Here is a 22,173-nt window from a genome sequence, read left to right as displayed (position 1 = left end):
CAGCCTTCTCCTCGCTGCAACATTCATCACCCACGCTTCACACCCATATAAGAGCGTTGGTAAAACTATACTCTCATACATTCCCCTCTTTGCCTCCAAGGACAAAGTTCTTTGTCTCCACAGACTCCTAAGTGCACCACTCACTCTTTTTCCCTCATCAATTCTATGATTCACCTCATCTTTCATAGACCCATCCGCTGACACGTCCACTCCCAAATATCTGAATACGTTCACCTCCTCCATACTCTCTCCCTCCAATCTGATATTCAATCTTTCATCACCTAATCTTTTTGTTATCCTCATAACCTTACTCTTTCCTGTATTCACCTTTAATTTTCTTCTTTTGCACACCCTACCAAATTCATCCACCAATCTCTGCAACTTCTCTTCAGAATCTCCCAAGAGCACAGTGTCATCAGCAAAGAGCAGCTGTGACAACTCCCACTTTGTGTGTGATTCTTTATCTTTTAACTCCACGCCTCTTGCCAAGACCCTCGCATTTACTTCTCTTACAACCCCATCTATAAATATATTAAACAACCACGGTGACATCACACATCCTTGTCTAAGGCCTACTTTTACTGGGAAAAAATTTCCTTCTTTCCTACATACTCTAACTTGAGCCTCACTATCCTCGTAAAAACTCTTCACTGCTTTCAGTAACCTACCTCCTACACCATACACTTGCAACATCTGCCACATTGCCCCCCTATCCACCCTGTCATACGCCTTTTCCAAATCCATAAATGCCACAAAGACCTCTTTAGCCTTATCTAAATACTGTTCACTTATATGTTTCACTGTAAACACCTGGTCCACACACCCCCTACCTTTCCTAAAGCCTCCTTGTTCATCTGCTATCCTATTCTCCGTCTTACTCTTAATTCTTTCAATTATAACTCTACCATACACTTTACCAGGTACACTCAACAGACTTATCCCCCTATAATTTTTGCACTCTCTTTTATCCCCTTTGCCTTTATACAAAGGAACTATGCATGCTCTCTGCCAATCCCTAGGTACCTTACCCTCTTCCATACATTTATTAAATAATTGCACCAACCACTCCAAAACTATATCCCCACCTGCTTTTAACATTTCTATCTTTATCCCATCAATCCCGGCTGCCTTACCCCCTTTCATTTTACCTACTGCCTCACGAACTTCCCCCACACTCACAACTGGCTCTTCCTCACTCCTACAAGATGTTATTCCTCCTTGCCCTATACACGACATCACAGCTTCCCTATCTTCATCAACATTTAACAATTCCTCAAAATATTCCTTCCATCTTCCCAATACCTCTAACTCTCCATTTAATAACTCTCCTCTCCTATTTTTAACTGACAAATCCATTTGTTCTCTAGGCTTTCTTAACTTGTTAATCTCACTCCAAAACTTTTTCTTATTTTCAACGAAATTTGTTGATAACATCTCACCCACTCTCTCATTTGCTCTCTTTTTACATTGCTTCACCACTCTCTTAACTTCTCTCTTTTTCTCCATATACTCTTCCCTCCTTGCATCACTTCTACTTTGTAAAAACTTCTCATATGCTAACTTTTTCTCCCTTACTACTCTCTTTACATCATCATTCCACCAATCGCTCCTCTTCCCTCCTGCACCCACTTTCCTGTAACCACAAACTTCTGCTGAACACTCTAACACTACATTTTTAAACCTACCCCATACCTCTTCGACCCCATTGCCTATGCTCTCATTAGCCCATCTATCCTCCAATAGCTGTTTATATCTTACCCTAACTGCCTCCTCTTTTAGTTTATAAACCTTCACCTCTCTCTTCCCTGATGCTTCTATTCTCCTTGTATCCCATCTACCTTTTACTCTCAGTGTAGCTACAACTAGAAAGTGATCTGATATATCTGTGGCCCCTCTATAAACATGTACATCCTGAAGTCTACTCAACAGTCTTTTATCTACCAATACATAATCCAACAAACTACTGTCATTTCGCCCTACATCATATCGTGTATACTTATTTATCCTCTTTTTCTTAAAATATGTATTACCTATAACTAAACCCCTTTCTATACAAAGTTCAATCAAAGGGCTCCCATTATCATTTACACCTGGCACCCCAAACTTACCTACCACACCCTCTCTAAAAGTTTCTCCTACTTTAGCATTCAAGTCCCCTACCACAATTACTCTCTCACTTGGTTCAAAGGCTCCTATACATTCACTTAACATCTCCCAAAATCTCTCTCTCTCCTCTGCATTCCTCTCTTCTCCAGGTGCATACACGCTTATTATGACCCACTTCTCGCATCCAACCTTTACTTTAATCCACATAATTCTTGAATTTACACATTCATATTCTCTTTTCTCCTTCCATAACTGATCATTTAACATTACTGCTACCCCTTCCTTTGCTCTAACTCTCTCAGATACTCCAGATTTAATCCCATTTATTTCCCCCCACTGAAACTCTCCTACCCCCTTCAGCTTTGTTTCGCTTAGGGCCAGGACATCCAACTTCTTTTCATTCATAACATCAGCAATCATCTAACCCAGTTTTATAAAGTTTTTCTTCTTCTCTTTTTTAGTAATTGTATACAGGAGAAGGGGTTACTAGCCCATTGCTCCCGGCATTTTAGTCGCCTCATACGACACGCATGGCTTACGGAGGAAAGATTCTTTTCCACTTCCCCATGGACAATAGAAGAAATAAAAAAGAACAAGAGCTATTTAGAAAAAGGAGAAAAACCTAGATGTATGTATATATATATATGCATGTGCGTGTCTGTGAAGTGTGACCAAAGTGTAAGTAGGAGTAGCAAGATATCCCTGTTATCTTAGCGTGTTTATGAGACAGAAAAAGAAACCAGCAATCCTACCATCATGCAAAACAGTTACAGGCACTAATGTCAGCAATAAAGACTTTCTACAGGACTGAACCTAAGAAGTGATTGCCAGGAAAAATGTACCAGTTTTACCATACAATGAGACCCTGGTTTGCTTGCGTGAGGCATTAAAAACGATCAATATAAACTTTGTTTTCAAAAACACTGGGACTGTAAAACAAAGGTTGATTAAAAATACACCCTCCAACAAAGTTGGAGTTTACAAGGTCCCATGTACTCAAGTGTCATCTCTCATATATTGGTCAAACTGGTAAACTTCTGGAAACCAGAATAGCCCAACATAAATACTCAGGACAGGGCAAGAGTCAAACGCTATCTTTAATCACGTTAGTTCCTGTAATCACCCACTAGGGTGGGCTGCTGCCCACATTATTGTACCCAACAGTTCTGTCATAGAAACATAATTTAATCTGTCTTGAAACATGACAGGAATACCATATATAGCTCAAATTATGGGCTATACAAGCTCGATAGCTGTTTAGTAGAGTCTATTGTACACAAGATTAAACAACAATGCTATACAAAATCACAGGATTGCTCATTAGCCAGGTGGTTTCATGATGGATAGGTGATGCTCGACCTTTGTCTATGCACCAAAACTCATGCTAAATCAGTTGTGAATGGTTATATAATGCGTTAAGCTGTTACTGTACCATACATGACAGGTACACAAGATTAAGTTTTATTTATTTATTTATTTATTTATTTATTTATTTGAACATGATACAGAGAAGTACAAGGAATACAATTTTTAAAGTGCAGCATGCCAAAGCCCCTTGTATTATGGGCAGGCTTAAAATTAACTTAAGATTAACTAAGCAATGATATATTCAGTGGTACAAAGATTATTGTAAAACAGATAACAATTTAGTACAAATGAGTATTACAAAGACAGGTTATATGGTCATTTACTGTGTTGTTGTGTAATCAGTAGAATGGAGTATTATGTTAGGTAATGAAGTTAAATAGTAACAAAGTTTGATTGGGTCACAGGTTGACATTTATGAGATACAATAATGAGATACATATATGAGATACAATTTATGAGATACAATTATTCAGTATTTATTTAGTTGTGGGTGAGTAAGTGATTTTTGAGAAGAGACTTGAATTTATAAACAGTGTTTCTCTTATATTCACAGGTAATGAATTCCAGATTTTAGGGCCTTTTATGTGCATTGAGTTTTTGCATAGCGTGCGATGGACACCAGGAACATCAAAGAGTGATCTGTGCCTTGTGTTATGGTCATGTGTTCTGTTGAGGTTGGTAAGGAGATGTTTGAGGGGAGGGTTTATGTCAGAGTTAAGTGTTCTATGTATGTAGTAGGTGCAGTAATAAGTATGGATGTTTTGTATTGTGAGTAGGTTTAGAGTTTTGAATATTGGTGGAGTGTGCTGTCTGTAGTGGGAATGTGTTATCATTCTGACTGCAGCCTTTTGTTGGGTGATTAGTGGTCTGAGATGGTTTATTGTTGTTGAGCCCCATGCACAAATTCCATAGGTGAGATAGGGGTAAATAAGTGAGTGATATAGGGCCAGGAGGGCTGACTGTGGAACATAGTACCGTATCTTCGATAGTATGCCTACGGTCTTGGAAATTTTTTGGGAAATTTGTTGTATATGTGTTTGAAATTTGAGTCTATTATCAAGGTGGATTCCTAAGAATTTTCCCTCTGTGAGTTTTGTGATAGGTGATCCATTTATCATTATGTTAAGAGACACATCTTTAGCTCTGTTACCAAACTGAATGTAGTAGGTTTTGTCAATGTTTAGAGTAAGTTTGTTGGTCCTCATCCAGGTTGATATTTTCTGTAATTCGGTATTTACAGTATTGGCTAGCATGACTGGGCTCGGATGAGAGTAGACGTATGTAGTGTCATCTGCAAATAGTGTGGGTTTGAGTAGTTGCGATGCATTTGGTAGGTCATTTATGTATATGAGAAAGAGAAGAGGGCCTAGGACACTTCCCTGTGGGACACCAACTGTAATTGGCTGTGCGGAAGAGTTTGCCCCATTTGTGTACACATATTGGCTTCTGTTGCTGAGGTATGACTTGAGGTAGTTGAGGGAGTGCCCTCTTATACCATAGTGTGACAATTTTATGTGGAGCAAGTCGTGGTCAACTGTATCGAAAGCTTTACGTGAGTCAATGAAGATCCCCAGTGGGACTTCTTTTTTCTCTATTGCTGTATAAATATGTTCTAGCATGTGGATAATAGCATCATTAGTATTTTTATTAGGCCTGAACCCAAACTGACAGTGGTTGAGTATGTTGTGGGAGATGAGGTAGGAACAGATACGCTTATGGATTATTTTTTCAAAGATTTTAGAGAGAGGGTGTAAGTTGGATATTGGCCTATAGTTATTCAAGTCTGTGTGGTCTCCTCCTTTATGGATCGGGGTGACCCTTGCTATTTTGAGAACTGTAGGATAGGTAGAGGATTCAATGGATTTGTTAAAGAGTGTTGCAATGATTGGTGATAGCACCTGTGACACTTTTTTGTATATAATGGGTGGTAAGGTATTTAAATCTCCTGTCTTGTTTTTTTAGTTGGTTGATAATAAGGGAGACTTCAGTTGGGTTAGTCGGAGATAGGAACAGTGTGTTCGGGTAGTTGCCAGTGAGGTAGTCATTGGGTGGGGTATCTGAGCTTGGGATTTTATTGGCAAGGTTTTTTCCTATAGTGGAGAAGAAATCATTGAGTCTGTTTGCTGTTTCAGTAGGTTGGAATTGGGGTTCATCTGGTTTTGTTAATTCAATTTCGCTATTTCGTGTTATCTTTTTTGTTCCTAGTATTTCTGATAGGGTTTTCCAGGTCTTTTTTATGTCACCTCGTAAGTTGGATAATCTGTTCTCATAATACAATTTTTTAGCCCTTCTTATTAGGCTGGTTAGGATTGACGAGTAACATTTTGTTTGGTCTCTGGTTATGTGGCCCATTCTGTACTGTTTTTCGTATAGGTCCTTTGTATTTATGGATTTCAGGATACTGGGTGTTAGCCAGGGACTGTTCAGTCTCTTCGCAGTCATCTGTTTAGTTTTTATAGGGCAGTGATTGTTATAGAGGTATTGGGTCTTTTTTAGAAAATTATTAATACATTCATCAGTATCTGTATAGATTTCTAGCTCAGTGTTCCAGTCAATGTTTGTCACTGCTGCTGTTAAGTTATTGATAGCTGCCTCATTGTGAAGTCTGAAAGTGACTTTAGTAGTGTCTAGGGGTAATTTGCCAAGGTTTGTTATGAGGAAGGTAGGGTAATGGTCTGTGGTATTATCTGTGATTATGCCTGATCTTAAGGGGGATATGGTGTTGGTCCAGATGTGGTCTAGTAGGGAAACACTAGTCTCTGTAACTCTTGTAGGTTTTGTTACTATTGGTAGTAACATGCAGTTACTCATAGTGTTTGTGAGTTCAGTAACATGTGGGTCTTGGTCTTGTAGGAGATTTATATTGAAGTCACCTGAGAGTAGTAAGTGACCTTTGTTCATGCGTGCATCAGTTATCATACTTCCTAGGTTTTCACTAAAACGGCTAATGTTTGACTGTGGTGCTCTGTAGAAGTTTATCACTGTGAGAGGTTTTTGTAGGTATTTGGATTTGAATTTAGTTATTATATATTCCCCATGTTCATCCTTTGTGAAAGTATTAGTGACATTCTAGTTGGTCTGAGTAGTACATAGCTGTGCCACCCCCTTGTTGATCTGGCCTACAGTTGTGTATGGCTGTGTAACCAGGAATGGCATAGACATCTGTAGTATCAGGCTTTAGCCAGGTTTCGGTGAGAGTAATGATGGACATACTGGCATGAAGGGAATTTAGTAATGCTATGAGGTCATCGTAATGTTTGCTTAAAGATCTGATATTGTAGTTAAAGACAGTTATGTTGTTATTGGCTCTGAGAAGTGCCTTTGATTGTCCTGCTGTGTAGTAATTACAGTTACTGTTTGATTCATTTAAGTCATTAGATAAGAGGTTGGTATCAGGATCAATGCTTGTTATCACAAGATTTATAGTGAATCTATAGTTAGAATTAAGTATAAGACAAAGTAAATATTCTAAAGCTATAAAATACCACCTGAATTATTTTAATAAATGTAAAAAATATGAGCTAAGGTAGCTCCTTAAAGCTAAAATAAATGAGGCAATATAAAAGGGACTAAAATAATTTGTGGTGAAAAAAAAGTGGTAATCAAATAAATTAATATAATGAATATAATGGCAAAATAATGAGCTTATTACACTTTAGCACCTGAGAATAACACCTTGATTATTTTAACAATTATGAATATATGAACTAAGGTTGTTATATAAAGCTAAAATAAAAGAGAAAAAATATAAGGGACTAAATTAAGTAATGGTAAACAAAGTTAAAATGACAGATAGTCACTATGATATAATATTGATTTGGGAGTAAGATCTGATTTGTTATATATAATAAGTTGAGCAATATATTGTACGATAAAAAGTAAAAAAAAAATGAGGTAGTTGGTACTAGTTAGCAAAAGATAGTTAAGGGCCTTGAACAATGATATAATTGAAATATACACTAATTGCACAAACAATATAGTCACTAAGATATGAAAATAATCTTAGAGTAGGATTTGCCTTACAGCATAAAGTTTGAGCAGTTAATATCACTATAGGAATATTTTTTGAGGTAGTTGGTACTAGCTAGTGAGGGATGGTAAAGGAATTGCACAGTAGTGTAGTAGGAACATACACTAGTTAGTTATTTGTAGTTAGGGAGAAGGAAAAATTTGGTAAGATTATTAGAGAATTTAAACAGGGCTTAAGTAGGAAAGAAAAAGGTAATACAGATATTAATAGAGTAGGTATCCTATTAACAAATAATAATTTGTGAATAGGGAATCTGGGAAAATAACACAAAAAGGGTCACACAAAGAACTGTGTGGGACACATAGGATAATGAGGTAGTAAAATACTATCTTGAAGGTGATAGTACAGGGATTAGTTCAATAATTACATAGCAACATACACTAACGTAGTAAGAAATTGGTCACTAATATCAGTCAGACTCTGTAATGTTTGCATCATGAAGGAAGTTTGCTAGATCATTTTCATTTGTAATGTAGTAAACACGGCCTACATTTGTTTTTCTTACTAGAATTTGTCCATCACGTACAAAGCACTGGTGAATTTTATCATTATTGTCACGTTTTAGTTTTCTCACTCTGTACAGGAGGTTCTGTCGTTTTCTTGTGACACTCATTTATGTATATATCTTTTTTTGCTTCGATAGATGAAATTATTAGATCTTTTTTCCTGTCTTGTGTGTGAAATCTAAGCATAACACTTTTTCTACTTTGGTTCCCTAGTAACCGTGATTCTTTTATTTCCGACACTGGTACATTAACATGTAGGTGGTCACGTATGATCTGGAGAGTTGTATCTTTGCAGTTGGAATGGTTTAATTCGCTGGGAAAGAGTGGAGTGTTAATTACTACTGCATCAGATAACTTGTCTTGCTCTGCCTTATCATCTTGGTTAGCAAAATAATTGTTCAATTGGGTATCCATGTTTATTTTCCACTCCTTGACGACATTATCAATCTTCGTGTTTAGGGAAGTTATTTGGTCTGAGTGACTGGCTATGACCGATTGGAGGGTCTTGCCAAAATCAGTCGTGCCAGTTGATGTTTGCTGTTGTTCAAGGTTGTTGATCTTGTTCTTAAGGTGAAGTAGTTTAGATTCATGGTTTGATATTGTTGCACGGAGAGACATATTTTCAGCACGAAGATTCAGGTTATCCGCCGTTAGGGTGGTGATGTAGTGCTTTAGAATGTCAGGATCATTAGTCATACCTGGGAGCATATCAGATGGGTTAAATCCTATGAAGGTAGTAGAGGTAGAGAGGGAGTCAGTCACGGTCGGTGTTGTTGTTGTAGCGTCAGCTTGGTAGGTGTTGAGGGTGAGTTAGCCATGTTTGTTGTTGGTGATGCGTCGCTCTGGGTTGTAAGGGATGTGGATGATGCACCGGCGTCCTGCTGGGTCGTCGTATGGAATAGTCGATTTCTAGGTGCTGCTGTGCTGGTCTTAGTGCTGTTACTTCTATTAGTTGGTCTCATAGTAGTACAGGAGTTGCTGTTGTTAGATGAAGAAACTAAGATTGTTAAAAGCTTGGAGTTGGTAGTCGTCTGGCAGCGGGGTTATGCTCGGAAATAAGTCACTGTGTCTGACTTTTTTGGGTTATCCCAGGTTCTCTACACATATGCTGCTATGTATGATAATTCTATGTAACTGTATTTGTGTATACCTGAATAAACTTACTTACTTACTCGGAGATGGAGGGGCAGTCTTCACTTCAATCCATAGTTTATCGGTTTGTAGGTATCACTGTTGATTGTCTTGGGTCATGCTGGGTTCTACGTACGTTAGTGCAGTTAAGAGTGCAATTAGGCCATCATAGAAGCGTTGGTGGGCTCTGCAGGTGAGAAAAATAACAGAGCTTGCTGCCTCTGCTGCCGCTGCCGCTGAATATCAGCATATAGATAGTGAGGTTAAAGGAAATTAGAAGTAGAAATTTGGATCATGGAAATATTATTAGAAAGGTATAGAAGATTCCCAGATAAGGCATATTAATCGATACTGAGAAGACTGGTAGACAACATTTAGGAAAATACAAAGTCATACTTCTGAGTACCCCTGGGAACATTCCAGTACCCCAGACCAGGACATTTAAAGGACAAAAGAGCACATTCTTTTCCTTTCTTCTATTAATTAAAAAGGTTACACAGAATAGTAATCCATATGTATAGTATCCACTAAGAAACGTATTTTCTCAAGTCACATAGCCTATTCTAAGCGGCTATAAAAAGCTTGGGGTTGGCTATTGTATCATCTAATTTCATAATCCTTGAGTTCTCAAAACCCTCCTACCCCATATGGGGGAAAGGGGATGGTGGTGGTGTGTGGTGGCACCAAACAGTTGGCTCACATTCCCAGAGAGGCTGCAGCAGGTGACAAACCCGCACTGTGCTACTCTGAGAAAACTTCCCCTCACTCCTTCAGCTGTTGCCTTGTAACTTTGCATAGTTCCTGATGACGCACTGAGAAGTGTGAAAGTACTTGAGCTAAAGATTTCCACCCTCCGTGGCTTGTCTTGTATAGTTAACATCGCCTGTCTGCGATTGTATGCATATATGTATGTATGTATGTATGTATGTATGTATATCATGTGGGAGTTCGAACACGTGGATTGGGTAAAGTAATACTCACGTAGGCTGGTAGTACGTATAATTACAGATAATGTGGAGAGCGCCCTTACAGCCGTACCTATCTCTCTTGCTCACTCTCGTAAACTGACTGGCCGCCCACAGTACCCATATATGAGGGAGTCTTTGAATAGTGCTAGGTCAGCACAATATGAGTTCAGACAGTGACTCAGGCAAGACGGTTGGCAGTGAGTCAACCACCGGTACACTGGTTACTGGTAACTGGTTACTACTACTGAGAGCTCGGCGACGCTAACGTATGTCGTCCCGACATACAACTAATACAAACTAGAGATTCAAATTCAAATTCAAATTCAAAGTTTATTCTCTATAAGGATTACAATGCTGAGTTTACAGAAATTTGGTTATTGTTTGGTTTAACATGTAGTAAAATTGAGATTACAGAGTGTACCACTAGAACGCTTAGCATGGCTAGGCATTTCGGGCATACTTAGTTTTATTCTTAAATGTAAAATATTACAAATTATGAGGTAAGTTGGTATTATGGCTAAGTGACTAAATACTATTTTGTGAGTTTAGCAATGTGAATGCTTTTGTTTTGGCACAGTATATAGTTTCAGTATTGGAGAATCACAGGATTCATTATTTTAAGACTGAGATTAATATTTCTGTTTATGGTCAAATGAGTGAGCGAGTGTAAGTGTGAACCACCAGGTGGTATTCTTGAAGTTAGTTGACGGGGTGTATCAGGGAGATAAGATGTTTTCTAATGGTAGTTTTGAAGGTGATGAATGTGTCTGCAGTTCTAGAGTTCTCAGGTAGGGTATTCCAGATTTTAGGGCCTTTGACATACATTGAATTTTTGTAAAGGTTTAGTCGGACACGGGGAATGTCGTAGAGATGTTTGTTTCTGGTGTTATGCCTGTGGGTTCTGTCACAACTATCAAGAAAGCGTTTAAGGTCAAGGTTGATATTAGAGTTTAAGGCCCTGTAGATATAGATTGCACAGTAGTAAGTGTGGATGTACTGAACTGGGAGTAAGTTTAGATCTTTGAAGAGTGGGGGGGGGTGTGCTGCCAGGGATGGGATTTAGTGATTATTCTTACTGCAGCTTTTTGTTGGGTTATTATTGGCTTTAGGTGTGTTGCTGCAGTTGATCCCCAAGCACAAATAGCATAGGTGAGGTATGGATAAATAAGTGAGTGGTATAGTGTGAGAAGGGCATTTTGCGGCACGTAGTATCGTATCTTGGAGAGGATCCCAACCGTTTTGGATACTTTTTTGGCTATATGCTGGATATGGGTGCTGAAATTCAGGTTATTGTCAAGGTATAAGCCTAAGAATTTTCCCCCATTATTTCTGGTAATTAGAGTGTTGTCAATCTTAATGTTAATTTGTGCATCTCCTGCTCTGCTACCAAACATAATATAGTAAGTTTTGTCAGTGTTAAGCGTAAGTTTATTGGCTGTCATCCAAGTCGATATTTTAATCAGCTCCTCATTCACAATGGTGTTAAGGGTGGCAAGATTAGGGTGAGAGATGACATAAGTCGTGTCATCAGCAAAGAGAATGGGTTTTAGGTGTTGGGATACGTTTGGAAGGTCATTGATGTATATGAGGAAGAGCAGGGGACCAAGGACACTTCCCTGCGGAACTCCAGTATCAAGTGGCCGTGTTGCTGATGCTGTGTCTTTAATGGTGACGTACTGATACCTATTAGTAATGTAAGATTTGAAATAAGCAAGCGCATGGCCTCTTATACCGTAGTGGTCAAGTTTGTGGAGTAGGATTTCGTGGTTTACTGTATCAAAAGCTTTTCTTAGGTCAATAAAAATTCCTAGTGGATATTCCTTATTTTCCAGTGCTGTGTAAAGCAGATCTAGCATTTTTATGATTGCATCATTAGTGCTTTTATTTTTCCTGAATCCAAACTGGCAGGGGTTGAGTATGTTTTGAGCCGTTATAAATGAATACAGTCTCCTGTGCACAAGTTTCTCAAAGATTTTGGATAGCAATGGTAAGTTAGATATTGGCCTATAGTTGTTTAAGTCTGTAGGGTCACCACCTTTATGTATTGGTGTAACCCTTGCCATCTTGAGTAGTTTCGGGAAGGTGCTAGTCTCTATTGACTTGTTAAAAAGTAATGAAATAGCATGCGAAAGGACATGGGCCGCTCGCTTGTACAGTAATGGTGGGACATGAGACAGATTCCCCGAGTTATTTTTAAGTGACTTTATGATCTCAATGACTTCCGTGGGCTCAGTTGGTGCAAGATAGAAGGAATTAGGGAAATTTCCATCTAGGTAGTCCCCGGCATGGGCATTGGTATGTGGGATTTTACTGGCGAGATTAGATCCTATGTTTGAGAAGAAGTCGTTTATCTTGTTAGCTGTGTCAGTGGGATGTAGTGGTGTTTCATTAGGTTTAGTTAGGACAATATTCTTGGTTTTTCTCAGTTTGTGGGTCCCTAGAATCTGAGAGAGTGTTTTCCAGGTCTTTTTTATATCTCCTCTAGTGTCTGTGAATCTACTGATGGCAGGTGTACGGCTTGTGCTGATTCTATACAATGTCAAAGTACACAACAATTAAACATTATAACATACATAAGTAGAACATTGGAATGGAAGCTTACGTAACTGAAACTGTAATGCAATACAAGGTATAATATAGCACAACTTAAAACTCAACGTTGAGATTACACAATAGAAGTGATAAAAAAAAAATTTGATCGATCGATCTGTATTCATGTGATCTACGGATTCTGAGGGAGGAATATATACAAAGAAAGAGTGTTTAACAGAAAGGCAGATTCGGTGCACTCAAATCTAGACTGTTAACTCTCAGAATGCGGAGAGAACATGAACACAAAAAAAAATTCTTGAATACTGATATGTTGATACTGTAATTATTCATCTATACAGGTTATTTACATTTAACCCCAACTCTGCTAGGGTGAGATTGACATATGCAGAATGGGTGTCATCTCTGGGAGGATCAAACTCTGTTGCATTGGCTAACTCATGCTGTATTTGAGGCAAATCTGAATTGGATGTTACAAATGATATTTGAGGATTTCTCAATACCTGTCGTGTACGTAGGGAATAACGACATTCAGGTTGATCGTCTGACTGAGTATCAGAGGAAGAGAGTACAGGATCAGGAGGATTGTTAGAGTCTGTCACATTAGTCTGGGTTGGAACATCATTATCATCACATACTAACTTCATATGATCTAAATGCGATTCTTTATACTGACCAGTACTAATCTCTCTAACCTTATACTTATTACCAGTGATATGTTCAACTACTCGATAAGGACCAACAAACTTTTGATCAAGCTTTGGCATTGCAGACGTTTTGTTAAAGTTAATCAGCATAACTCTCGAACCTACTTTGATTTTGGATGGCTTTGCTCGAGTGTTTGCGACTCTTGTAAATTCTGCTGTTGATTTATGAAGTGTTTCATGGATTCTTCTAAAAACACTTTGAGCTAAGCTGGTACGAGTTGCTATGAAATCATCAGGGTTGTAATTTGGTTTCGGATTAGAATATAACAACTCATAAGGCAAACGTTTATCTACACCATACAATGCATAATGTGGAGTGTCACCTATAGAAACATTGTAAGCAGAATTTATAGCACACTGCACATCAGGTATAACTTCATCCCAAGTTTCACTGTTGGGAACCACCGGTACACTGGTTACTGGTAACTGGTTACTACTACTGAGATGTATATATATAAATATATATATATATATATATATATATATATATATATATATATATATATATATATATATATATATATATCATCACATATATATATATATATATATATATATATATATATATATATATATATTATATATATATATATATATATATATACATACATACATACATACATACATACATACATACATACATACATACATACATACATACATACATACATACAAATATGCAAACAATCGCAGACAGGCGATGTTAACTATACAAGACAAGCCACGGAGGGTGGAAATCTTCAGCTCAAGTACTTTCACACTTCTCAATATCCGCTTCTTGGATGATGGTATCCTAGCTGGCACTAAAGAATCTTTCCTAGAGGACATCAGAAAAAATTAAAGGCATGGGAGAGAGCCTGGGCCTATCTTTAATAAACCCCACCATATGTGAAATAGTTTCTACTAATCGACATATGATCCAGAATATTAGTACACTTTTACCAGGAGCACGAGCCATTGATCCAGCCAACAGCACTCTCCCTAGTGCTCCTTTTGGGTCCAGTACCATTGATCTGATCCTAGAAAAGAAAATCTCAGACCTCAGGACGATGAAAGGCATGATGAAAGACAATGATACACATGATGGCTTCTACCTACTCACCAGGTGCCTATCCATCCCAAAACTTACCTACTTCCTGAGATGCTTCCCAGCCTTCAGCAGTCCAAAACTCAAGGAATATGACTACCTCCTTAAGACCATGTTAGAGAGTGTATTGAATCTTGCCCTTGAAGATGGACAGTGGTTGCAAGCCTCACTTCCAGTCAGGCTTGGGGGGCTGGGAGTACGCAAATCCTCCCTGATTGCCCTACCAGTTTTCCTATCCTCTTCCATAGCATCAAAGGAGTTAATAAAACAAATTCTTCTGGACAACCTCAGTGACTCAGCAAGAATACAGGACCCTAGTTATGCCAGTGCCATCACTGAACGAGAAACTCTCGCTGCCCCAGCACCAAAACCTAGTGCACCACTGGCCTACTAACAGTCAAGTTGGGATGGTCCTATCGCTGAAAAGGTACTTGCCAACATGCTTAGGGATGTAACATCAGACAGAAACTGCCCATCTCCAAGCTATGAGTGCACCTCACTCTAGGGACTTCCTCCAAACAGTTTCCATTTTGGCAATGGGAAGACGCCTCGACCCTAAGACTCTCTGTATTGCAGTGGCTCACCGCCTCGCTGCCCCAATTCACACGGAATATACGTGTATTTGCGGCGATACGCAAGTCAACCAATATGGTCTACATGGACTTAACTGCTCCAAAACCAAGGGTTGACACACAATACAGAATGAAGTCAACGACATCATAAAGAGAACCCTTGCTACAGCTGGATGCCCAGCCGAGAGAGAGCCCCGGTTACTAGCAACCAACCATAGTCACAACCCAGCAAAGCGCCCTGATGGGATCACCATCTATCCTTGGAAGAATGGCAAGCTCTTAGCATGGGACTATATCTATGTGTCGATGCTGGCTGGCACCTACATCTACGACAGTGTTGGGTGACAGGGAGGAGCTGCTGATCATAGGGAGGAGTACAAGCTCGGCAAGTACAAAGACATAAGTCAACAGTATCAATCTGTCGTAGTTGGATCAGAGACTTTGGGATCATGGGGTAAAAAAGCCACACGCTTCCTTCAAGAACTGCGTTCCAGAATCATCGACACCACCTGGGACCCAAGGGCAGCCACTTTCATGTTCCAGCGTCTAAGTGTGGCCATCCAGAGGGATAATGCATGCTGCACACCAGGCTCGCTTCCGGCTTCGGAGGAGCTGGAGGAGAGTCATTATCTTTGATATAATGTACCAATGTATTCATGTTTGTATTTTTTTTTTTGTCTAAAAATAAAGTTCACATAGAATATAGAATATAGCGGGTGGTAGGAGAAGAAAATATTCAAACTTACTTCCTTGAAGTAAGTTTATTGTCTTCTCTGAGAATGAGGATCCCCAGTACAGTTCTACAGATGATACCTCCCTATATATTTATATATATTATATATGGTTAATGATAAATATATATATATATATATATATATATATATATATATATATATATATATATATTATTATCACACCGGCCGATTCCCACCAAGGCAGGGTGGCCCGAAAAAGAAAAACTTTCACCATCATTCACTCCATCACTGTCTTGCCAGAAGGGTGCTTTACACTACAGTTTTTAAACTGCAACATTAACACCCCTCCTTCAGAGTGCAGGCACTGTATATATATATATATATATATATATATATATATATATATATATATATATATATATATATATATATATATATATATATATATAATTATATATGGTTAATAATCATGTATAAAACAGATGAAATAGACGATAACAAATAATAGTGGATAATGAGCTCTTTTCTAGCTTTAAAAAAATATGAATCGTCAGTTTTAATTTCATGTTAATATTAATTATTGCTGTTAGGATACCAAATTATGACTGCAATGGTGAATGTATTTATAGGGCAGTTATTCAAAAAAAATTAGGGAGGGAGCATTATATGCATTGTCTCCCCACTCCCCCCAGAAAGGAAGGAGTGGGGAGACACTTGTGGTATGAACCTTTAGTATATTCATACCTTTTACATCTCTCCTGTTTCTGAACGTACGAAGAGCAAATTTGTCCATTGTAACTCCCCAGGATCATGTCGGAGGCTGCTTTAGATCGTAAATTCTCTGGACTCTCTGAAAAACAAAACAAAATAGCAATACGTTATATAGCCTCATCATTTTCTTGCCCTACATTGCTAAATTAGTTTGTTAAGTTTAAAGCCTATCGGCTGCACGTGGGTCATTAAGACAAGTCACTTGGACACTGGCCACTGGTATTTACTTTTAACTGTCGAAGCTTCTGTTCACTGCGTCTGGTCCACAGTAGGAAAAAATCGTACGAAAGTACATCTTTGATTACACTGGTATGTATGTTAAACCTTCTACTGTATAATGTCAATAGATTCAAACAGCAGTGACCCAGCTGTAACAGCTGCGGCACAGTGACCCAGCTGTAACAGCTGCGGCACAGTGACCCAGCTGTAACAGCTGCAGCACAGTGACCCAGCTGTAACAGCTGCAGCACAGTGACCCAGCTGTAACAGCTGCGGCACAGTGACCCAGCTGTAATAGCTGCAGCACAGTGACCCAGCTGTAACAGCTGCGGCACAGTGACCCAGCTGTAACAGCTGCGGCACAGTGACCCAGCTGTAACAGCTGCGGCACAATGAACCAGCTGTAACAGTTGCAGCACAATGAACCAGCTGTAACAGTTGAAGCACAGTGACCCAGCTGTAATAGCTGCAGCAGTGAACCAGATGTAACAGGTGCAGCACGGTGAACCAACTGTAACAGTTGCAACACAGTGAACCAGCTGTAACAGCTGCGGCAGTGAACCAGCTGTAACAGCCGCAGCACAAAGAACCAACTGTAACAGTTGCAGCACAGTGAACCAGCTGTAACAGTTGCAGCACAGTGAACCAGCTGTAACAGTTGAAGCACAGTGAACCAGCTGTAACAGTTGAAGCACAGTGAACCAGCTGTAACAGCTGCAGCACAATAAACCAACTGTAACAGTTGCAGCACAGTGAAACCGCTGTAACAGCTGTAGCACAGTGACCCAGCTGTAATAGCTGCGGCAGTGAACCAGATGTAACAGGTGCAGCACGGTGAACCAACTGTAACAGTTGCAACACAGTGAACCAGCTGTAACAGTTGCAGCACAGTGAACCAGCTGTAACAGCTGCGGCAGTGAACCAGCTGTAACAGCTGCAGCACAATGAACCAACTGTAACAGTTGCAGCACAGTGAACCAGCTGTAACAGGTGCAGCACAGTGAATCAGCTGTAACAGCTGTAGCACAGTGAACCAGCTGTAACAGCTGCAGCACAACGAACCAGCTGTAACAGCTGTAGCACAGTGAACCAGCTATAACAGCTGCAGCACAGTGAACCAGCTGTAACAGGTGCATCACAGTGAACCAGCTGTAACAGCTGTAGCAGAGTGAACCAGCTGTAACAGCTGTAGCACAGTGAACCAGTTATAACAGCTGCAGCACAGTGAACCAGCTGTAACAGCTGGAGCATAATGAACCAGCTGTAACAGTTGCAGCACAATTAACCAGCTGTAACAGCTGCAGCACAATCAATAAACCAACTGTAACAGCTGCACCACAATGAACCAACTGTAACAGCTGCAGCACAATGAACCAGCTGTAACAGTTGCAGCACAGTGAACCAGCTGTAACAGCTGCAGCACAATGAACCAACTGTAACAGTTGCAGCACAGTGAACCAGCTGTAACAGTTGCAGCACAGTGAACCAGCTGTAACAGCTGCAGCACAGTGAACCAGCTGTAACAGCTGCAGCATAATGAACCAGCTGTAACAGTTGCAGCACAGTGAACCAGCTGCAGCACAATGAACCAGTTGTAACAGCTGCAGCACAATGAACCAGCTGTAGCAGTTGCAGCACAATGAACCAGCTGTAAGAGCTGCAGCACAATGAACCAGCTGTAACAGCTGCAGCACAATGAACCAGCTGTAACAGTTGCAGCACAATGAACCAGCTGTAACAGTTGCAGCACAATGAACCAGCTGTAACAGCTGCAGCACAATGAACCAGTTGTAACAGCTGCAGCACAATGAACCAGCTGTAACAGCTGCAGCACAGTGAACCAGCTGTAACAGTTGCAGCACAGTGAACCAGTTGTCACAGTTGCAGCACAGTGAATCAGCTGCAGCACAATGAACCACCTGTAACAGCTGCAGCACAATGAACCAGCTGTAACAGCTGCAGCACAATGAACTAGCTGTAACAGTTGCAGCACAGTGACCCAGCTGTAACAGCTGCGGCACAGTGACCCAGCTGTAATAGCTGCAGCACAGTGACCCAGCTGTAACAGCTGCGGCACAATGAACCAGCTGCAACAGTTGCAGCACAAAGAACCAGCTGTAACAGGTGCAGCACGTTGAACCAACTGTAACAGTTGCAACACAGTGAACCAGCTGTAACAGCTGCGGCAGTGAACCAGCTGTAACAGCCGCAGCACAATGAACCAACTGTAACAGTTGCAGCACAGTGAACCAGCTGTAACAGTTTCAGCACAGTGAACCAGCTGTAACAGTTGAAGCACAGTGAACCAGCTGTAACAGTTGCAGCACAGTGAACCAGCTGTAACAGCTGCAGCACAATGAACCAACTGTAACAGTTGCAGCACAGTGAACCAGCTGTAACAGGTGCAGCACAGTGAACCAGCTGTAACAGCTGTAGCACAGTGACCCAGCTGTAATAGCTGCAGCAGTGAACCAGATGTAACAGGTGCAGCACGGTGAACCAACTGTAACAGTTGCAACACAGTGAACCAGCTGTAACAGTTGCAGCACAGTGAACCAGCTGTAACAGCTGCGGCAGTGAACCAGCTGTAACAGCTGCAGCACAATGAACCAACTGCAACAGTTGCAGCACAGTGAACCAGCTGTAACAGGTGCAGCACAGTGAACCAGCTGTAACAGCTGTAGCACAGTGAACCAGCTGTAACAGCAGCAGCACAATGAACCAGCTGTAACAGCTGTAGCACAGTGAACCAGCTGTAACAGCTGCAGCACAGTGAACCAGCTGTAACAGGTGCATCACAGTGAACCAGCTGTAACAGCTGTAGCAGAGTGAACCAGCTGTAACAGCTGTAGCACAGTGAACCAGTTATAACAGCTGCAGCACAGTGAACCAGCTGTAACAGCTGCAGCATAATGAACCAGCTGTAACAGTTGCAGCGCAATGAACCAGCTGTAACAGCTGCAGCACAATGAACCAACTGTAACAGCTGCAGCACAATGAACCAACTGTAACAGCTGCAGCACAATGAACCAGCTGTAACAGTTGCAGCACAGTGAACCAGCTGTAACAGCTGCAGGACAATGAACCAACTGTAACAGTTGCAGCACAGTGAACCAGCTGTAACAGTTGCAGCACAGTGAACCAACTGTAACAGCTGCAGCACAATGAACCAGCTGTAACAGTTGCAGCACAATGAACCAGCTGTAACAGTTGCAGCACAATGAACCAGCTGTAGCAGTTGCAGCACAATGAACCAGCTGTAACAGCTGCAGCACAATGAACCAGCTGTAACAGCTGCAGCACAATGAACCAGCTGTAACAGTTGCAGCACAATGAACCAGCTGTAACAGTTGCAACACAATGAACCAGCTGTAACAGCTGCAGCACAATGAACCAGTTGTAACAGTTGCAGCACAGTGAACCAGCTGTAACAGTTGCAGCACAGTGAATCAGCTGCAGCACAATGAACCACCTTTAACAGCTGCAGCACAATGAACCAGCTGTAACAGCTGCAACACAATGAACCAGCTGTAACAGCTGCAGCACAATGAATCAGCTGTAACAGTTGCAGCACAATGAACCAGCTGTAACAGTTGCAGCACAATGAACCAGCTGTAACAGCTGCAGCACAATGAACCAGCTGTAACAGTTGCAGCACAGTGAACCAGTTGTAACAGTTGCAGCACAGTGAATCAGCTGCAGCACAATGAACCACCTTTGACAGCTGCAGCACTATGAACCAGCTGTAACAGCTGCAGCACAGTGAACCAGTTGTAACATCTACAGCTCAGTGAACCAAGACAATTCCAAAGGCAATAACAAAACTGTACGATCAGTGTAAACAGCCTAATCTTCCTCCTAGAAATCTTCTTTTAAGAGATCCCGGTGTCAATTTCTTACAGTTTTCTCATCTTGGTTTTTTAAAGTTAGGTGACCAACCAACAAAAACTTTTAGTTATCCAAAAATAGTGAAATTAAGGAAAGAAAAGAGCTTCTGCGACACGTCTGGCAACTGTATCTGCAAACAGGAAATGTTGCAACTTGTACGCACATGATATTTATCTTTATCTTGCAAGACTGGCTTACAAATGTACAGGCAACATCACACGCAAGATACACCGAGAGACGTATGGCCCTTAATGTACACATGCTGGGTTTACTTTGTCTGGTGGTGAAGAGTTTGCATACAACTTGAACGGCTATCGTGTAGTCGAGAGACTTTGGTAGGTAAGACACATAGGCAACAGGCAACTTTATTCTGAAACGTTTCGCCTACACAGTAGGCTTCTTCAGTCGAATACAGAAAGTAGGCAGGAACAGTAGAGATGTGAAGACGATGTAATCAGTCCATCACCCTTGAAGTCGAAGATTTGAGGTTATCAGTCCCTCAGCCTGGAGAAGTTCAGTTCCATAGTCTGGAACTATCTGAAGATCAGATCAGATCAGATCGGACTCACAGGTAAGTACCCACGAGGGGCGAGGGGCAAGTGGGGACAGTGCGAAGAATAGACGGGGAGAGGAATGTCTTGAGTCGAAGAGAGAAGAGTCAGGACTAAACCCAACTGCTAAGCCTGAATGACAATGATGAAAGACGATGTAGACAACAGGAACTCGGCAGGAGCTGACTGCAGCTTGCTGGATAGAAGATTTCTGCTTCTTGATGGTGATTGGTGGCTGCAGGCGACAAGGGAGGGGCTCGACGTTGATTGGTCCTGAAGATCAAGCGACAGTGCGGAGACTTAAATACTGTCGGAAGAAGTGCAGATTAGTAGTAGTGAGAATGCAGCCACTGAGAGGTCACGTCCCTCTCAGATCAAAGTTGTCCAAGGAGTTTTCTGTACCAAGATGCCATTGCGTTGCAGTGTCTGACAGGGAGAATATCAAAACAGTATACAATACCGACGGGTTGGTAGGTAAGACACATAGGCAACTTTATTCCGAAACGTTTCGCCTACACATTAGGCTTCTTCAGTCGAATACAGAAAGTAGACAGGAACAGTAGAGATGTGAAGACGATGTAATCAGTCCATCTAAACTACAGACCAGTCTCGGACATGCATAGCATACAAAGTCATGGAGAAGATTATCAGGAGGAGAGTGATGGAGCACCTGGAACGAAACAAGATTATAAACAACAACCAGCAAGGATTCATGGAAGGCAAATCCCGTGTCACAAATCTTCTGGAGTTTTGTGACAAGGTAACAGCAATAAAAAACGAGAGAGAGCGGTGGGTTGATTGCATTTTCCTGGACTGCAGGAAGGCCTTCAACACAGTTCCTCACAAGATATTAGTGCAGAAGCCGGAGGATCAGGCATGTAAACAGGAGGGGACTGCAATGGATCAGAGAATACCTGACAGAGAGGCAACAACGGGTCATGGTACGTGATGAGGTACCACAGTGGGCTCCTGTGACGAGCGGGGTCCCACAGGGGTCAGTCCTAGGACGAGTGCTATTTTTGAT

The 22,173-nt window shown here is 40.8% G+C and overlaps 1 protein-coding gene across 6 annotated transcripts in view; it reads right to left on the bottom strand.

The window, feature by feature from the left end:
* LOC128685442 (uncharacterized) overlaps positions 1-22,173 on the bottom strand; it is a 167,106-nt gene that overhangs the window by 85,522 nt on the left and 59,411 nt on the right. For all 6 annotated transcript variants that reach the window (XM_070083008.1, XM_070083002.1, XM_070083003.1 and 3 more), the window contains one exon: positions 16,465-16,570. In XM_070083008.1, coding sequence (XP_069939109.1) covers positions 16,465-16,532 — 68 coding nt within the window. In that variant the 5' untranslated portion in view covers positions 16,533-16,570. The remainder of the gene's footprint in view (positions 1-16,464; positions 16,571-22,173) is intronic.

The sequence above is a fragment of the Cherax quadricarinatus genome, chromosome 8, assembly GCF_038502225.1.
Source record: "Cherax quadricarinatus isolate ZL_2023a chromosome 8, ASM3850222v1, whole genome shotgun sequence".
In the NCBI taxonomy this organism is placed as follows: domain Eukaryota; kingdom Metazoa; phylum Arthropoda; class Malacostraca; order Decapoda; family Parastacidae; genus Cherax; species Cherax quadricarinatus.
Note: the sequence above shows the minus strand (reverse complement) of the source record. Positions and strands in the feature narration are given on the sequence as shown.